Source organism: Bacillus rossius, chromosome 12, assembly GCF_032445375.1.
Source record: "Bacillus rossius redtenbacheri isolate Brsri chromosome 12, Brsri_v3, whole genome shotgun sequence".
In the NCBI taxonomy this organism is placed as follows: Eukaryota; Metazoa; Arthropoda; class Insecta; order Phasmatodea; family Bacillidae; genus Bacillus; species Bacillus rossius.
The window spans coordinates 29,256,125-29,274,814 of NC_086339.1; the positions used below are offsets into that span (position 1 = coordinate 29,256,125).

The window sequence follows — 18,690 nt, forward strand, 5'->3', positions numbered from 1 at the left end:
GTGAGTGATCCAGAATTGTTTTGTGCGTTGCATTTTACTGGATCTTTTTAAAAAGATAATTATTGGATATCACTCGTACAGCTGGTCCCTCCTTGAATAAACAAAAGTAAATGTGGATATCTTGTGGTCTAGAATTTTTTTTTTTTTGTTTTCAGTTCATACTAAACTATTGTTAAATAAATTTTTTCAGACACCTGTTGCTTGGTTCGAAAGGTGTGGACCTACCTCAGCTGTCTCAGAAACTTGAGACGATAAGTTCACGCAAGACTTTCGAGCCCTTAGAGCCAGTTCCTGATGTGGACATTAAGAGTTTTTTGAAAAATGAACAAGAAAATGCTCTCTTGGCTGTAATAGAAGAAGTCCATAGAAAAGTAAGTATGAATGCAGTTGTGTGATTTACTTATGCTGTATCAAGTGGAAGAGTGGGATAAGTGCATTAGTGTCAGTGCCTTGTCACCAGCAATTTAATAAATAAATATCATTGTATGCATTTTTCATGTGGCTTGAGTGTTATGTTTTCTTACAGGCTCAATCATATGTCTCAGTGCAGTTTTGTTTGTCATGGTTAAAATAGCAAAGAGAATGGACATGAACATCCCCGAAGGGGAACCGAGGCCGCCCAGAACAGATATTAGAAAATTTAATTATTCGGAGTAAATTATTTCAATATTTTTAGGTATTGTATTAAAGGGCTTGTACTAATTTTACAAAGGTAAATATGTTTTATTTTCAATACGTCGGTGGCTCGAACTTTAAACGACCTAACAGTCTTGTTACCTTGTGTGGGTAGGCTGTGCTGGGTGCTCTGTGGCCAGTTCTCAGCCCAGTCGAACTTCATCACCAACTGAGGCTGGACGCTCTCAGAACCCTGGGTACATCAACTTGGCGTGCTATTGCTAACTTTGTTCTGCTCTACATTAATTTATCTTAAAACTCTTTCGTACATCCTCAGGGCCCATCTAGGTAGGTTTGTTTAGTTTAATTGTAACCCTAAATGGGACTCTGAAACTAAAACGAAGATACCGTCCAACTACGTGGGTATATACTGAACATCAAGTAAGCCGATTCGTGCCGCAGGATGATTTCATCCATTGTCTTTTTAGTTTTCTCTGTATTGACTGCAGTGTATTGTGGAAGTGTGGAACCTGCAATCAATGAATATTGTTGGAACCACGTGTTTCGCTTTGACCATGTGGGAATGCAGGGGAGTGTCGACAGCTTGTGGAACAACTTGAGATACCATGTGTTTCGCTAATGTTTAGCATGTCCGATGCTGAGAGTGGACCAGATCTGTTGCACAAGGCATTACTGAAATAAGGGGTTTCTCCCACTTGGGATACATAACGTCCTGAGATAAGAGTCATAGCTGGGTCTGTGTCACCCTTAACCACATGGTAGGACCCATTAAAATACGAGACACACACTCATCAACTTGATGCCTTAATGACCCCATGTACTCTTTATCTGATTGTGGCAATGATTGTCCTAATCGATGGCTGTCGCTGTGGCAATGTCTACAAGTGCGATTGCCAGTGCCAACTATGCTTGGTTGTGGCTGGATGCACCACATTGCATTGTGACACTTTTGTAGAAAACTAGTAGTTTTATTCCGGTTTGAAGTACTTGGCCCAGTAATGCTTAGTTTCAGGGATTTTGAGAAAATAGTGACTGATTATTGACACAAATACAAGTTTTTGCATAATAAATTGTTTTAAAAATTAATACTACTATGTATTACATTGGTGAAGTATTTTTGGACAATTGTACATACTAGGTAATTGTATACAACTAAAATGTTAACAAATTTTTACATTGTAGTGTTAAATATCTTTGTTGCAGACTTTTGAAGAAGTTGAGCAGCAGCAAATAAATCGTATGTTGGATGATTGGAAGAAGGACAAAAGCAGAATCCTGAACTCGCTTCTTGGCACATCGGAGGATTTGTTTAATGTCGATGTTCTCCGTGAGGTAAGGCTTTGAAATAGGAGTGCATACTTAAGTTAAATTTACATGTGTAATGTAGGGGATTTGTTGCTTTTCTGAACTGATTCAGTCACCGGTTCAAAGCTCTAACATGTCTTCTGTTTAATGGGTACTTCTTGCCACGTGTTACCTGGCACCAAGGAGTGAGCTGGGTTGTCTTGCAGACTCATTGCTGCTCCCCACGCTCCTCACTGCCACAAAAGGCCATGTGAAAACTTTACTCTTTTCTGTGGAGATACATTAAAAACATTGTGTATATAGAGAACGAAATGAACATCCAGCAATTAAAGAGAGGGTCGCTGTAGAAATTGCAGCTGTAATTGTAGACACGATTCAGAAGACGTGGCAGGAGGTTAAATACATTCTAGACATCACCAGAGCTAAAATAAATAGCACCTATATCAAAATGTTCTATCGAAGCTGAATCTAAACCTTTTAACTTTTCTGAAGATTTTAAAACGTCTGCACTTTATCATGCCAGACTTAGGGTGTAACGCCGAAGTGCTTAGAACTTCTGCGTCGGGCGATTCTGTCATCTTAGGCTGGAAGTTTCGGCCGTGTCACTGATGACGCCCAGAACCCTGATGCACGATATCGTCTTGGTGAGATTGTACCAAAATATTAGCAGTTTTCAGCATCTCCGTAGGAGCTGCGGTAGCAGAGTTCTAGATATATACATCTACTGTTCTAGTTATAGTTCAAACTGTATTGGTATAGCTGATGTTCTGGAGACTATGCTGTCCACCTGGTAGTCCTGTTGACAAAGGTTTCATCGTTCCACAGATACCTGAGTATTTTGCAGAAATTTGGTACGTTGAAATTGTTGTCTAGTGTCTAACCATACGATACCACCAACGCACACATAAATCTTGAAAATATTAGCAAGCATTTAAGATTATATCATTCCAACATTATATTTGATATAAAGATGTTACTGAATAAACTACACCACTATCATTATTTTATTTCAATTAGATATTCTGTGGGCATGCAGCCAAGGCAGAGCCATCCAGTCATGCGCCCAACTTTATGGGGCTAGATGTCACACTATTTAGAAAACAAGAGTAGTGATGTCATTTTTTTTTATTAATTACAACTACAAATATTTTAATTTTACATATACACATGTTAATATTGTTACTCTATAATTTTCATATTAGAAGTATATTTTTTTGAAGTATCCATACCTACATTGTCTTAGTATAATGATGATGTGGAAAGTTAGTTCACTTTTAGCACTCAATATTCACTCTTATTGTTAAGTGTGCCTGAAAAATGTTTTTGAGGCAAACATTGTGGTTATGTGAAAATAATGTGTTTTCTAGAAATCCGTTAATGCAGATGCAGAATCTAGAACAATAAGAAGTTCACTGGACCATCAGGAAATGGCATATGCCAAGCAAATTACAGAATACAACAAGTTGGTTATCCAAGGAGTTGTTCGCCCCTCTTTGGTTGACAAATTTTTTGAAGTTGCGGAATCATTGAATGATAAGGTTCGTTGTTTTATTAGACTTGCTATAATGATATTTCTAATGGCTCTTTTCAAGTATCTGGTCTATACATATATGAACATTATGGGGAAAAAACAACTAAATTACTTTTTAAGTAAACATGTATGTATACCAACTAACAAAGAAGTTCAATGCAAAAGGTTAAAATAATTTGAAATTCAATCATATTATTTATTTCCCTGAATATGTAAATTTCTGAATTTACTGTTATTCAAACATAAAATTAGTTTCATTAGTATTATTTTTTTATTATAATTCTTCTCCCACATAGTTTGCAACATTTAATAAACTGTGTTAAACTTATGTTTAAAAAAAAATTAATTTTAGTTTGGATTTCAACGCAAATACTGTTAAAAATTTATTTTGCAGATTTATTACTAAATATACTTTTATTTGTAATTCTTTGATTTTAATAATAAAATTTACTTCAATTCAGAATGACTCCAAAAGCAAAGCAATTTAAATTGTAAGTTCTCATTAAATTCTCAGATAATTCTGAATATAAAACAACTAGAAATGCGAGGATGTTCCCAAAAATCTGCTGTTAAGATCTGAAATGTTGTGTTTGTCTTTCAGAAAACTGTTGAACTGTGGGAGGTTGTTCGGTACATGACCCAAATACCAGTCCAGATGTCTGACAATCCACTTGCGGCACGTAACACGAGTGAGGTCCAGGCTGCCCTGATCCTTCAAGCTAGGAAATACCTTCAGGACAGGTGAATATGGATGTTAACGTATTGTGTAATAACTAGGACCAGAATTTCATGGTTTTATTCTTAAGCTAATTTCCTTTTTTGAAACAGAAGATTTTTGTGTTATTGTTATTATTTTTTATTAATAGTGTTTATTCATAAAGGTAGCATATTATTAAAGAAATATGACACTCAAATGTTTCATGATATTTATTTCTCTTAACAGTTTAATTTTGATATAATTCACTTTTATAATATAATAATTTGTTATATGTATTTCTGACTGCTTAGTACAATAAAAATTAACTGGCAATTATTTGTGTGTTTGAAAAATGGTTTGATGCAGTCATGTAAAAATGAGTTACTAATAACAGTTTTTACATGTCTCAATTGTACGCGGCTAAGACAATGATCGTTCCTTTCATATACATAAAACACTTTGAGAATATTCCATCTGAAATTGCAAGTAGTGGGGTGTAAAGTTCTTTACATGTTATTTAGATGTGTCCGAAAGAAAACAACTTTTGCAGATTGCTCCCCAGTCCTGTGCTTTCACAAAATAATTCCCCAAGCAGCTTCGTTGTCTGCTATGTACCGAACTACGCCCCGGGGGTCCAACGGACCACACAGGCCAGCGCCACACGTCTGGGACCTAATTTCTAATGAAAAGTTCAAAATGAGAAAAGAAGACAAAGGTTAAAACTTACTGCGGCATGGCTCTGGCATGCCGCAGATGTGAAAATGTCGCCTCTATGCACTCATAATGTGTGTTTGTGAGCCCCCGAATAGCACAACCTCTCGGCACATCACTCAAACGACTGATGAGGCTATGCAACTGATTTGGAAGTGGTAGCTGCGTGACCTCGCCAACCAATTACAATACAGCTTGACACATGTCATGTATGCAGCTACTGACCTCACAGCTGCGGCACTGGCCACCCTCTATATTAGCTCCCGGATGCGGACAGCTACCCGTTCACCACTGCAATATACGCCTGGCTCAGGCTGCTGTGTGATCTTGAACCACAGAGACTTGCCTGGGGAGAAAGGCAGTGCCTCTTCCTCTTCAACATCAGCACTGCTCTAGCTTCCCATTGGTTACCCTCTTCCCAGGCAGATATGAAAAAAAAGAGGGTGCGGAAGCTGTGATTATCAGTCATCGCCTAACCATTCGATTCTCGCCGCCTTGGCTCGTTTATCCTCTACCTATTGGAACTGCCTGCACTTCAAGACCTGCGACCTTCAGATACAAGAGTCTGCTTGCTGCTGCTGCCGCCACCTGTTTGTCATCAATTGTAACATTCATTTACATGCGCCCTGTCTTGAGAGGTAATGGTTCCGACTGTCCTTTTCCAGATGTGTCACCCTGTCGGTCTGCAGACACCTGTTTGCGATTTTGTATGGCTAGGCTGCAGGAAATCTTCAAGATCGTCACAGGTAGTTCTACCTCCTGTGACCTTTAACAGTTGACTCTATAATGACATCTTTCAGTGTGTATCAAGGGGGCCAAATTGGGTGATTTGTGTTGGGTACAATAAACGGCCTTGCACCGGAAATTGTCTCTACAAATCATTTACCGGCTGGAAACTTGTGCATGCTCTGCTGAGAAACCCCTGCCACAATAATATCTCTAGAAGAGACTCAGTTGCGCCGTGGCTGCGCTTCTTGTGACTTGGCCGTGCCTCTTGCAAATCGGCCATGTTGTGGCGAGGTCACCATCCTGACCTTGACGAGCATCTCAACCCTTCGTTGCCACCTTCTCGAGAAAAAGAGTTCTGGAATAGAGGGGCCAGCACTGGGGAAGACATCATGTCTCAAGCTTCTCTGTACAAGGACACAAGCCTCACATCGAGGCGTTTCTGCAGGAAACAAAAAATGTACCAAACACAAAGTCTGCTCTGATTGGCTTTGGCAAAACCCTAATAATTTTAGTCTCTTGTGGGAGTGAACACTTGCAGATCTTCCCATCATTAGTGTACATGTAGAACGCACCAGAACGTCTCTGGAACTGATCAACTGTCTGAAAAATTGGCGCCGTTGAGTTTTACACTTATCTCTCATCCTATCTTTTCTCAAAACAGTACACAATGTTCTAAAACCATAATTATAGCTTCCAAATAAATAAAAACTTAATATATAGGCAAAAAAAAATTTTTAAGTAAAAAAACCCATACAAATAATTTAAACAAATACTAATTTAAAAATGATATGAAAAATATTAATAAAACATAGATGAACAGATTTTATAAATAAAAATAATTACCAGAAACTATTATAAAATGCCCATGACAATAAAATAAAAATACCACACTAGATCACCATAGCCTTGTCTTATATATTCAGCTGATTAAATGCCTTACTGAAAACCATCAGGTCAAAAGAACACACAGCAAAATGGTGGAAAGGCATTGACCTGCAATGCCACACAGTTGCAAGATAAAAATAAGTAAGAAAATTTCCAGTATATTTAGTACATACATTTTGCTACAAATTTCCTTTAAATAAATTAAAATTATTCAATTTTGTATCTTAAACAGTTTGTTTTTATTTCCGAGTTAATTTTTGATTAAAAATGGTGATTAATTTCATGGTTTTAGTTTAATTTCAATTTTTCAATGCTTTATGGTGTATTAATGTTCATTTCGCTATGGTGAATTGAAATGCTTTTTGGTGTCATTTAAGTTTTATTGTAATTCACTTGTCCCTAGTAATAACTCTGGGTTACATTTTTACAGTCATGTTACTCTTGCACCTTCCATAGTATCATCTTTTTTTCTTGCGTGAATGCTTTCTTTTATAATAAACACCCTTCTTTTACTGTCAATCTTTTACCAAACAATTTTAACACTCTGGAAAAACTCTTCTAATAACTTTCATTTCAAAATTCTATTGTAAGTAAAACTTCTATTTTTAGCTTGATATGCCCATGGACTGCAGTAGGTAGTAGAGATGAGTGAACTCGTTACTTTTCAATACCGGTAATGGCAGTTACGGTTACATCTCAATAACCGGTTATTTAAATGGTTATCGTTACCAGTTATTAAACGTAATTATCTGTCTTCCATCCCACACTAATCCATCAAATTATGGTAATTTTTTAATGATAATTTTAGTTACGATTGTATATGAAATTGTATACAATTTGATTCAAACACATTGATTATTTGCATGATTATGAAGCATTGTCAGAGTGACAATGATTGAAACCTTTGACAAAATTTAGCTCATATTTCGCTAAAATTTGATGTGTATATGCTTTATTTTAACCTACCTGCCACTTCCTAATAGTGTTAGATAATCAAGAATTGGTTAAAATGTCGACCGTGAGCAGATAACTTTGTCGATCGCGAATAAAGAACTATTTTGGGCTATCGGGAAATAAGAACTGTTTCGGTGGATCGTGAATAAAGAACTCTTTCGGGCTATTGGGAATAAATAACTTTCGATGGATCGCGAATAAAGAACTCTTTCGGGCTTTCGGGAATAAAGAACTATTTCGGGCTATTGGGAATAAAGAACTGTTTTGGGCTATCGGGAAATAAGAACTGTTTCGGTGGATTGCGAATAAAGAACTCTTTCAGGCTATTGGGAATAAATAACTGTTTCTCTCGATCGCGAATAGAGAACTGTTTCGGTCGATCGCAAATCGAGAACTGATCTGTCGATCTCGAAATTATAACTGTTTATATGATTGCGAGTACAAAAATGTTTACTTCAAATATTAGCAGGTAGCTCTGTTTGGTTTATAACACTGGAATCTAACACTTGTAATTTTAATTTCAAAAATAATGATTACTTACATTCGCTGGATTAATAATTGTTGCATTTTCAGTGCTGGTAGAAGTAGGTCTGCTCACTGGTAAAATTACGAGATGTTTCAGACGATAGTGTTTTCGTAAATTATTTGTTGTACTTTTGTAACACAACTTATGCTTACAAATTTTGCACAGTGCATGCTCAGTACTGACCGGAATAAAAAAGTTCCCAATGTTACTTGTTTTCCTTCTGTTGTATTTAGTATTCATTCTCTGGTTGTCTCAAAAGCTCTTTAAAACATCACGTTAGTACATTACCGAAAATAATAATACTTTAAAAAAAACTGAAGGCAGTTTGTAATTGGAACTTAACTATTTGAAGAAGATAAAAAATAAACTGCTAAACGAATATTGTATAACCAAGAAATGTGAAGGGGGAGCCCCTGTGAATAGATAATGTCTATTAGACAGTTTAATTAAAATACTTGTAGCTGTCTGAAAATCGATACTATCGATAGCAAGAACTGTGTATGTTCAACAATTCCCAAGAACTTTTAAACGCTAAACAGTTATTAAATACAGAGAACTGTAAGGACATTTTCGTTAAAATCGATATAACGGTATGAGATCTTTATATGAACGTTTTCCAAGAAAGACTTTTAACTATTCGTTATTAATTATAGCAAATAAGTTTTGATTACTCGACATGGGATCGTAAATTAATAAACAAAACTCTGATTAGTGTTATTATGTCCAATCATCATAACTCTTAATATGAAAAAACTTCGTTTCAGCAGGTTTTACGCAAAATAAATGCACATATGGCGACATCTAGCCTCCTCCTTGCTAGCTACTACACAAAAGTTAGAATCATAGTATTGTATTTCGTTGCTAGATCGGGCGATGTGTTCAACCACGCTAAGTTTATATTCTCTCGTTCTTGGTAACCGGTTATCAGAGATCCAGGAACGCAACGTAATGGTTATTTTTTCGTAACCGTTATTTTTACCGGTTATCGGTAATACCGCTCATCTCTAGTAGGTAGACTTTCTTAGAAATCTACCTAAACCGGGCAATAAAACAGGTGTTATTAAAATAAGAATGTATTCTTTTCCTGTCAAATGACTTAGCTTAGTTACCTTAGAATAAACCCTTCTGTAAAACTCCTGTTAATATAAATTTATCACTGTTCTTGCTTTTTTGGAAGAAAACTTCACTGTAATGTTATAAGAATTCGTTAAAGGGCTGAAAGTTTTGTGATAGACACACTGGTAGTTGATGAAATATGAGAAATGAGACGTGAAGCATGCAGGGGCCAGCCTAGCCAGGGGTGTATCTGTGCTAGTGTGGCGTGATGATAAGTGCAAATCTTGCTGGTGCTTCTAGCGCGGTATCACCACTTAGTACAAGACTCTGAACTGGCACGCAGTCTTCTGCAACTGTGAAATTTGAGCAGCAACCATAACATTATATGGCGGAGAAATTAGGATAACGATGTAATGCAAGTCCCTTTTACTGCTTTCAAGAATCTCTGCCGAGTGTTATATGCCTAAAAATTATTCTGAAAAACACGTTTTAGCTAGGGATGGGCCAATCAAACCCTCAAATACCATCAAATCCTTGGTATTCAAGGGATTCAATATTGAAGGAAAAAGATTTGAAGAAAAATATTTGAGTAAATAAAATGAATTAAAAAATTCAATACTAATGATGTCGGAAGTTTACCGGGTCAATTGTTTCTTGATACCAGTCCTAATACCATACGCCAAGATATTGTACTTTTAACATGTAATAAAGTTACAGCATGTATTGATTCTGGAAACTGAGAAACATGTTAAGGGCTAAATGTTACTATTTTTATAATTTCTAAAAAAAATAATTTTTGTCCCTTGAGACCTATACAGATTTGAGATACTCTTTGGGATTTTAACTCGAGATTTTGATTCGAGAGATTTGGGATGTCACCCGTCACTAGTTTTACACATTATCACTTTCTTAAAAATTCAGTTTAAAATACAGAACTACTACTACTACTACTACTACTACTACTACTACTACTACTACTACTACTACTACTACTACTACTACTAATTACTCCTCCTCCTCCTCCTCTTCCTCCTCCTCCTCCTCCTCAAATGCTTTTCGGAAACAGACACCACACGCGTGTCTTGAGCAGTTTCAAAATCGTCGTGAGGCCCTGCCGGGCAGGCGGGGTCCGTGAGACAGGGGGTGTGCTCGCTTGTCGGCAGGTACAAGGTCTTCATGAGCAACGCGGTCTCGGGCAGCATGCTGCAGGCCCGTCGGGGCGGAGTGCCCGGCACGTACCCGCTGGTGCTGGGCTTCGTGAGGGTCCACGTGCCGTCCTCGGTGCTGGGGCTGGAGGACGGGCTGGTGGACGGCCTGCCTGTGTGGCCCGTCGTCTTCTACTGCCTGCGCTGCGGCGACGTGGAGGCGGCGCTGTTCGCCGCCAGGCAGGCGGGGTCGGTGATAACTGGGTCCCTACTGACCAAAACTATTGCACAATCTAACTGCAACTTTTATATGATGTCGGCTTACTTCTGAAACCTTGTGACTCTATTCCAGTCAGTTTTACAGGAGAACTCACGAGCTTTCGGAGCACGGGTTCCGACTGACAAAGATACCAGGTTTTATATTTTGTGAATAGAAAAGAGACTAAAGTAGAGTTGACTTACGAGGTTTCATCAGCATACGCACTATGAAGAAATGGAAAAAAAAAATACACCAAACGCATCTGGAATATAAAACTGGGAAAATCTGGACTTACGAGGTTTTAGAAGTAAGCAGACGGTAAGTTTAAAATAAAATTTAAAATAAAATTAACACACACAATTTTATACCACACCAAATGTACTTTTTTTTTTTTTTGGAATTGTTATGTACATTTTTTTAAGGTGATTACAACTATGGCTCAAAAAAATATCTTCTGTGTCACACTTAAAAAGATTTAAGACACAAGAATAAAAAAAATGTCTAGAAATTACCTACAAAAAACATACTACAGTGCCATAAAATTTTCAGAATAAAATCTCCTAGCCATTTTTCCCAACCTTCACTAAACAACAAAACAATGGCATCAGTATTATTTTAGTTAAAACTTCACATATATTTACATTATCCTGAGATAATTGTATTCAGGGCTCGATTTTAGCGCCTGTCCGCCTGCCTGGGACAGGCAAAATCTTGTCTGGGCAGGCAAAATAAAAAAAGGCAACTGTCCGGTGGACAGGTGAAACTTGTGATGCCGAGGTTATTCGCACGCACTAATGCAGCAGAGGTGATTAATAACATTTATGTGACCGCGACCGCAAATAAAACGTCTTTGACAATATCTATAAATAAACAATAATGGCTGCTCTTTTGTGACGGACGACTCTGGCTATTGTATACCACGGGAAAAAAAAGTAGGTTATGTACAAACCGTGCTAAAATCTTCTGAATCATAATTCTTAAAATATTACATTCACGTCATGATTCACGTAACATAGTCGTACTCGTATGCTAGAGATGCAAAACGTCTCACACCGATGATGTTTGTTTTTGTTGCCATGTTTTAATATTAATTTTGTTGCAGTGCAGCCAACAATTACGTAATTTACCGTTGTATACTTTCAAAATATAATTTTTTTAAATTTATTGTCTTTATAAATCGCGACTTTACTAATTCCTTGTTCTACTTTAACATAGTTTGTTAACAGAAAAGTGTTTTCGCGTGGTTAACATTTCACGGCGTACTCCAGATGCAGCTGACAGTGGCCACAGTGACTGCGACTGCTTGAAAATTCGCCTGTCAACTGTTGCATCAAAAAATAAACATTACTTGTTTACAGAGGACACGGTAATCTTTTACAGTTTATCTTGTCACGGCGATTGTTTAAGTATTTAATTAACTGCGTTACACAATGTGGAAATTCATTACTGGTGCTTCAAAACCACCAGAAAAGAAAAGAAAAACGGACGAGGACAAGTCAGAATATAATGTTAAATATGACAAACTCGCCCGGTCCTGTACCTTTTTAACGTCTTGGTGTTCCGAGTTTCTTTGGCTTCGTTACGACACAGAAACAAAACAAATGTTTTGCAAAGTCTGCGAAACACATTTAAAATCATCTGGATCAGTTTTTGTTACGGGCTGCTCAAGTTTTCGCAAGGAAAACCTAACGTCTCATTCTACAAGCAGTGCCCACAACAAGTCTCAAGATATGGAAGATGCAATACTGACAAAACCTGGACAATCCAAAGCAGAGATGACCTTACAAAGTATTCAAAAGGATGTTTTCACTAAACTGGAAATACTGTTTCGTACGTCTCATGCCCTGGCTAAACATGGGCGACCTTTCACAGACTTTGTTTGGCAGTGTATACTTGACACAAAGAAAGGCCTGGATGTTGGTAATACTTACCGCACTGACAAGAAGTGCAAAGAATTTCTGGGTTCCATTGCAGAAATAGAACGCCAGGAATTGGAAAATAACATAAGAAGTGCACCATATATTTCAGTAATGTGTGATGAGTCTACAGACAGTGCTGTACAAGAACAGGTCATTGTTTATGTAAGGTTTGCTGTTAAGGGGTAATGCATTGTAAGTTTGTAGGTGTTAAACATGTAGAAAGGCCTAATGCAGCCCTGATTTATGACTGCATATTGTGTGTTTTAAATGAGTATTGTGGGTTCACCATTTCAGATTTAAAGCTGCATTTGGTAGGCTTTGCAAGTGATGGTGCAGCAGTGATGCGAGGATTGCATAATGGAGTTAGTACCAAATTGAAGCAATCAATTCAGCCCAATTTGGTTGCTATACATTGTCTAGCACACCGTCTTGAACTCGCACTTTCTGAAACACCATTGAATCTCAAAGTGGAAAATTTCTTGAAGAAATTATATGCATTCTTCCACCACAGTCCAGTGCACCGAGCGATCTTGGAAAAAATATTGTGAAACTCTGAGAATCAAGTTCTGCGTACCTACCAGAGTTGGAGGCACTCGTTGGGTTTCTCACACCAAACGAGCCTTGACAAATGTGCTCAAGATTGTTCCTGCACTTATCCTCACTGCAGAAAATTTACGCCAGGAATCAATGTGTAATGCATCAGCTGCTGGTTCATGCAAATTTATTGAAGATGCACTGAACAATTTGGAATTTTTTCAGTATATTCACTTCTTTTGCGATGTAACCTCCATTTTGAGTTACTTTTCACAACTTTTGCAACATCCTTATTTGACTGTAGCAGAAACACAAAAGTCACTGTGTGATACTATCACCATGTTGCAGAAGCTCTGTGACAAAGATGGCTTTCATCTCCGTGCATGCAACAAATAAATTGAAGATGAAGCTAAGCAGTTGAAAGGAGCTCCTTTGCAGACACCCAAGAAAACAGCTGTTATAAATGCAATTGTTGAAAATTTAGAATCTCGCCTTGGAGATAAGAAAACTGGACTCTGAATTACTGACTGCTACAAATTTGTGTAGTTTTAAAACGTGGCCTACAAGCATTCAGCCAGAGTTTGGTGACACTTGCATCGTTAGGTTGATACACTTTTTTTCTCCCTCCCTTGTGAATAATGGAGTAAAGTGTGAAATGATTGAGTTGGAATGGACAAGTCTAAAGACCACAATTTACCAGCTGTATAATCCAGTAACCAAAGCAAATTGGAGTGATATCAATCTCAAATACCACACTGAGTATGAAAATGTACTCTCTCTCATTGATCTTGTGCTATCCCTGCCAGCTCACACTGCAGATTGTGAGCGAGGGTTCTCGCTCATGAAGTCTATAAAGACAGACTGGCGAAACTGTCTAAATGATGATACACTGTCTGCCCTCATGCGTGTTCAAATACAGTCACCTTCTGAAAGTGAGTTTGATCCAGCACCAGCAATAAATCTCTGGTATCATAATGTTCAGAGAAAACGTTGACCCTTTCAGCCTCCTTATCGAAGATGTTCAAGACAGAATCAGCCAAGTAATTCGTGCAGTGACTCAGACAGTGACTCGTCTGAAAATGATGATTAAATAAGGATGTTAAGTGTGTGATAAAAATAGGTGCAAAATATAGCAAAAATCCTTTTTTCTCACTTTTTCAGCGACTTTGAAATTTTTTTTGAGTAAAACAGCGGACAGGCAAATTGGATGGCGGACAGGCAAATTTTCGATTACACCTGTCCGTTAGGCAGGTTAAAATATTCCTTAAAATCTAGCCCTGATTGTATTAACCATCCTTTACAATGTGTTAAATGGTACCCTTGTAATAAAAATTTTTTGTATTACATTTTCACTTTTGTATGAAACATATTGCTGAACTCTATAATTCCTATGTAATTTCTAGGGACTGAAAACATTTTGTATTAATGAGAGTTTTGTATCAACAGGATTTTTATTAACGAGGTTACACTGTATGAACATAGGTCTGGAAAAGCTTTTGGTCATCGCTAGAGTCATTACAGTGCTCAATGAGATTAAGTGCATCCCCATTATGTAGAATGCATGTGACTGTTAGCTGTAGCTGTGGAAGTGTTGTTTACAGTGGTTTTTGTACAGTAACTATGCCATTCACTATGCTTCGTGTTTCAACTCAGATCAACCCAGCTTCAACACGACCTGAGTTGAACATTATAAAAAACACTCTTCAAATAATATTTTCTGAAAATGTTTCGCAGATATGTTAAACTTTGATGATACATATCAAATCAATTCAACAATTTTTTTGAAGGAAAAAATATTAGTAGAACTATTAGGTATAGTATTTGTTTTTAGCTCTTGCAGAAAAACAAAACATTGTCCATCATTTGATGTTCACAACAGGTCCACACTGTTTTCAAAGCAACATTACATTTGCATTTTTTCTGCTCAAAAAATAAATGTTTATTACTTTTTGATGATGCTGAAAATTTTCTGAATACTCACACACACTTCATCTCGCATATAAGTTCCGAGGTCCCTTGGCGTCAATGGTTCAACAGAGGACAAACGTGTCCTTGGGATGGCAGCTAAAAATTACTAAAGTTCCATCATAGGCTGAGTGACAATGACTGTGGTCGTTGAATTCTAGATAATAGTTCTGAAAAGAGGTTAAGACATGGCGAAGCCTGCCTTAAACTTTTTTTAACTAAGAAGTAATCATTTATTGGTGTGAGCCACTGCCAAATGTGACCTACTGAGTCCACATCGAGCAGAGAATTGGCAAGATGGTGCAACTGCCTCCAGTCACACGAGGAGGCCAGTCACAAGAGACCTTACCAACCAATCACAGCACAGCTCCCTTGTACGAGGACACAATATCACATCTAGGCGTTTCTGCAAAAAAAAAAAACTCTACAAAACTCAAAGTTCTATCTGATTGGCTGGTGCAAAAACTTAAAAAATTTACATCTTCCTGTGGGAGCGAACACCTGCTGATTTTTCTGTCATACGAATATATATATTCAGAAATGCCAGAATATTTAGGCAGCTGAAAAGTGTCTGGAAACTTGGGGCCACTTTATCATGCACCTTTCTCTCGTCCTTTCTTTTCCCAAAAAATATGCAATATTCCATAAACATTATTAAAGCTTCCAAATAAATACAAATGTAACTATATAGGCATAACAATATTTTAAGTTAATAAATATGAAAAAGATGTTTACACAACAAAGCAAACAAAGTGAAAGCCAGTAACAACAGGCTTTTTCTAAATAAAAAACAATATTAAATTAATTACAAGAATATTAATATTATGAACTTGAAGCTGTATAACCAGCTGATCCATCTGAATAACCAAAACATAATTTTTATTAATTTCAAAAAATATTTATAAAATCTGGGGAGGGCATGGATTTGCAATGCTACAATCTTACCCTACCAGTTGGCATTCCAGACGACACATGGCATTGTTTTGCAGATCACCTAGCAGCTACGTAGGGGGGAATTTTTGTGTGTTCTTCATGGACTAGATTATAGGAACAGTTGTTTACTATGCTGATTTGGCATTCTGTATAACAAGAATCCAGTGTATTTCATTGTAGTACGTGGTAATGGTTCTAGCGATAAACAGAAGCATTTCTGGACATGTGTTCATTAACATTTCTGCTTCCTCTGTATGTTCTGCACACTAACACATAAATATTTTGAGTTTGTTGAAAAAACAGCCATATTTATACATTTTTATGTAATTTTTTTTTTTACAGACCAGCACTTGAGGAGTTCAGCACTATCCTGGAACAATTTCAAAAAAGTCGTGACTTCAGGTTAAGTTCTCAGCTGGAGACGCTTGTAAGGATCCAGTATCGTCGCCAAACTAGGAACATAACAGATCCTTTCAAGAGGTAAGCCTTACTGTATGTGTGATAAAGTATTATATTACATATATCTTTTTGTTACTATGAGAAGCTGTTTATAAATGTTGATAAAGAGTTAGGTTTTTTTGTGTCCATCTATCTTTGCAGTGATTGTGTGTTTGGATTTTGGAGAGGGACTTCTAGCTGAAGGGGTGACTAATGTTTTCAGGGCTGTTTACTCTGTGATTTCTGCGTGCGACGTCCATGACAAGCACTCTGAAGTTGCAAAAGCAGCGGAAGATTATTTATGGTTCAAACTGTGCCAGATACGAGAAGACAGCGTGGAGCAGCAGTCCGAATCATCGCTGGGGGATAAGATTACATATTCACAGCTTCAGACTTTGATCATAGAAGAATATGGTGAGTTAAGAATCCTGCAGGAATTTTATGATAATAAAATAGTTAATTGTATTGTCTGATATAATTCATTAGAATTTTGATCATCAGAAGCAATGTTGACCGATGATAGCTTGAATACAAAAATAAATCTTATGATCAAGGGTGCAGAAGTTGTGTTCAATGTAACCTATGATTTAATTGAGAATAATAACAAAAAATTTTAGTATTTGTTTAAAAAAAAGTTAACTCTGTTCTTCATTTATTCCAATATTACATTATGTAGTATACTTGCACTGTTTTATAATTGGAAGTTGTAATGTAGATTGTGGAAATATCATTACTTACACTTTTATGAATTTTTGTATATGAAATTATTATTAATATGTGTAATGTAACTCTCATGGAAATGTGTTAGTTTACCTTTTTACTGAAATTTCAATTAAAAAAGGTTTTTTCCTACTTTTGAAAAAGGAAATTTTATTGGAAGATATGCTAAAGTCATACTTATTCATTAAGATCCTGAATCCAACTAAACATTTACTACATTTTAAATATTTCCAGATACTTCCTGGTTCTTAACTAACAAAGTTTTTGCTTGATTGATTTTTATATTTGTTCCTTTCAGCCACTGCCCATATAGAATATATTTTAATGTGGCCAAGGGAGGAAAGATGTTTCGATTAATCACAACTATTTAGTGTTAGAAAGTTCTGGAGGCTTAAATATACCAGTATTCCACTGTTCAAATAGTACCCATATGGTTTGGATCCATTGTAATCTTGGAGATCACTTTGTCTCAAACCTTGACGCCAGGTCCCTGATGCCCTCTGACCTTGGCTAGACTTGTTATAAAGCTCGGCTACCCCCTCCCCCTACTGACCACACAGTTACTTAAGTGAACTGTGCGTTGGGTGTGTAGGCGGGCGCAACTGTCTTCAGGAAGCAAGTGTGATAAATTACCTCTTTTTTTTATCTTTCCCACTGCTGACATTTAAATTCAATCTTGTGTCAATAAGTGTGTATTTATCGTACATATAAGGTTTGTGTTATTTTGCCGCTGAAAACCCAGCACTTAATTGCGTTAGGACCAGTACTGTTGCATGTGGCCCACGCTCCCGGCCTCGCTGGATGCGGTCTCATCCAGGAGCTTGTGAAAGCCTGACGCTTTGCACTGCGCAGCCCTCAGCAGTTTCTCATTTACAATTCACGAAGCCATTAGTTTTCAGTTCACCTTTTTGTGTCTTGTTTAGTGTTAGTCTTTTATTTCTTTCATCATAGTAATATCAGTTATGCCTGTAGGTGATCTTAAATACAAGAAGTGTTTTAGTGTCAATTAACTTGTAACTTACCTAGCTTGTTGTGAGTGTCGCCATTGTGTCAGCGCCTAACAGTGCAACATAATGATTAGTCCCTTGTTACTACTGCTGGGTTAAGTATGTACAGTGCATCATGTATCTTGTAATAAAACTTTTTGAATCAGAAGTGTTTTCGTATTGTAGTGTTGCGTCTCCAAAGGCAGACAATGAGATTCAACCCCTCTTGAGTCCTCATGCCACATGGTCAATTCATGACCACTCAAGAGTTCTGTGCTCTATTGTGAGTTCACGCACGGCCATCATATCAACATGAACTGGTGCCCAGCGCCATTTATTCCCGGTCGAAAGCGCGGCATCTCATGCACTCCCATCCTTCCCACTGCTTCCATCCCCGCATGTCAATCTCCGGGACATCCAGTAGGCGACGAACTTACTTCACGTGAAAAAGTTACTCAAAGCTGTAATTTTTTTTTTTACAGTCAGCGATTAGTTGTGGCAAGTTTTTTTCTTGTGTTGTTGCAGGGGAGAGTTACTTCAGCGCTCAGAGCCAACCGCATCTGTACTTCCAAATGCTGTTTCTGACGGGCCAGTTTGAAGCAGCGATAGAGTTCCTGGCGCGCACAACGAAACTGAAAGTGCACGCGGTCCATGTTGCCATCGCGCTTCACGAGCTGGGACTGCTGGCCGTCCCCAACACACCACAGTCCGCCTTGTGTACGTAATACTTACTTATCCGTGGGTTGAGATATGAGTGGGAA

The 18,690-nt window shown here is 37.4% G+C and overlaps 1 protein-coding gene across 2 annotated transcripts in view; it reads left to right on the plus strand.

Moving 5' to 3' along the window:
• Nucleotides 1–18,690, plus strand: part of LOC134537779 (nuclear pore complex protein Nup93-like) — a 46,626-nt gene that overhangs the window by 4,095 nt on the left and 23,841 nt on the right. For both annotated transcript variants that reach the window (XM_063378574.1, XM_063378575.1), the window contains exons 3-10: nucleotides 191–371; nucleotides 1,840–1,968; nucleotides 3,309–3,479; nucleotides 4,074–4,213; nucleotides 10,194–10,424; nucleotides 16,128–16,265; nucleotides 16,447–16,637; nucleotides 18,455–18,646. In XM_063378574.1, coding sequence (XP_063234644.1) covers nucleotides 191–371; nucleotides 1,840–1,968; nucleotides 3,309–3,479; nucleotides 4,074–4,213; nucleotides 10,194–10,424; nucleotides 16,128–16,265; nucleotides 16,447–16,637; nucleotides 18,455–18,646 — 1,373 coding nt within the window. The remainder of the gene's footprint in view (nucleotides 1–190; nucleotides 372–1,839; nucleotides 1,969–3,308; nucleotides 3,480–4,073; nucleotides 4,214–10,193; nucleotides 10,425–16,127; nucleotides 16,266–16,446; nucleotides 16,638–18,454; nucleotides 18,647–18,690) is intronic.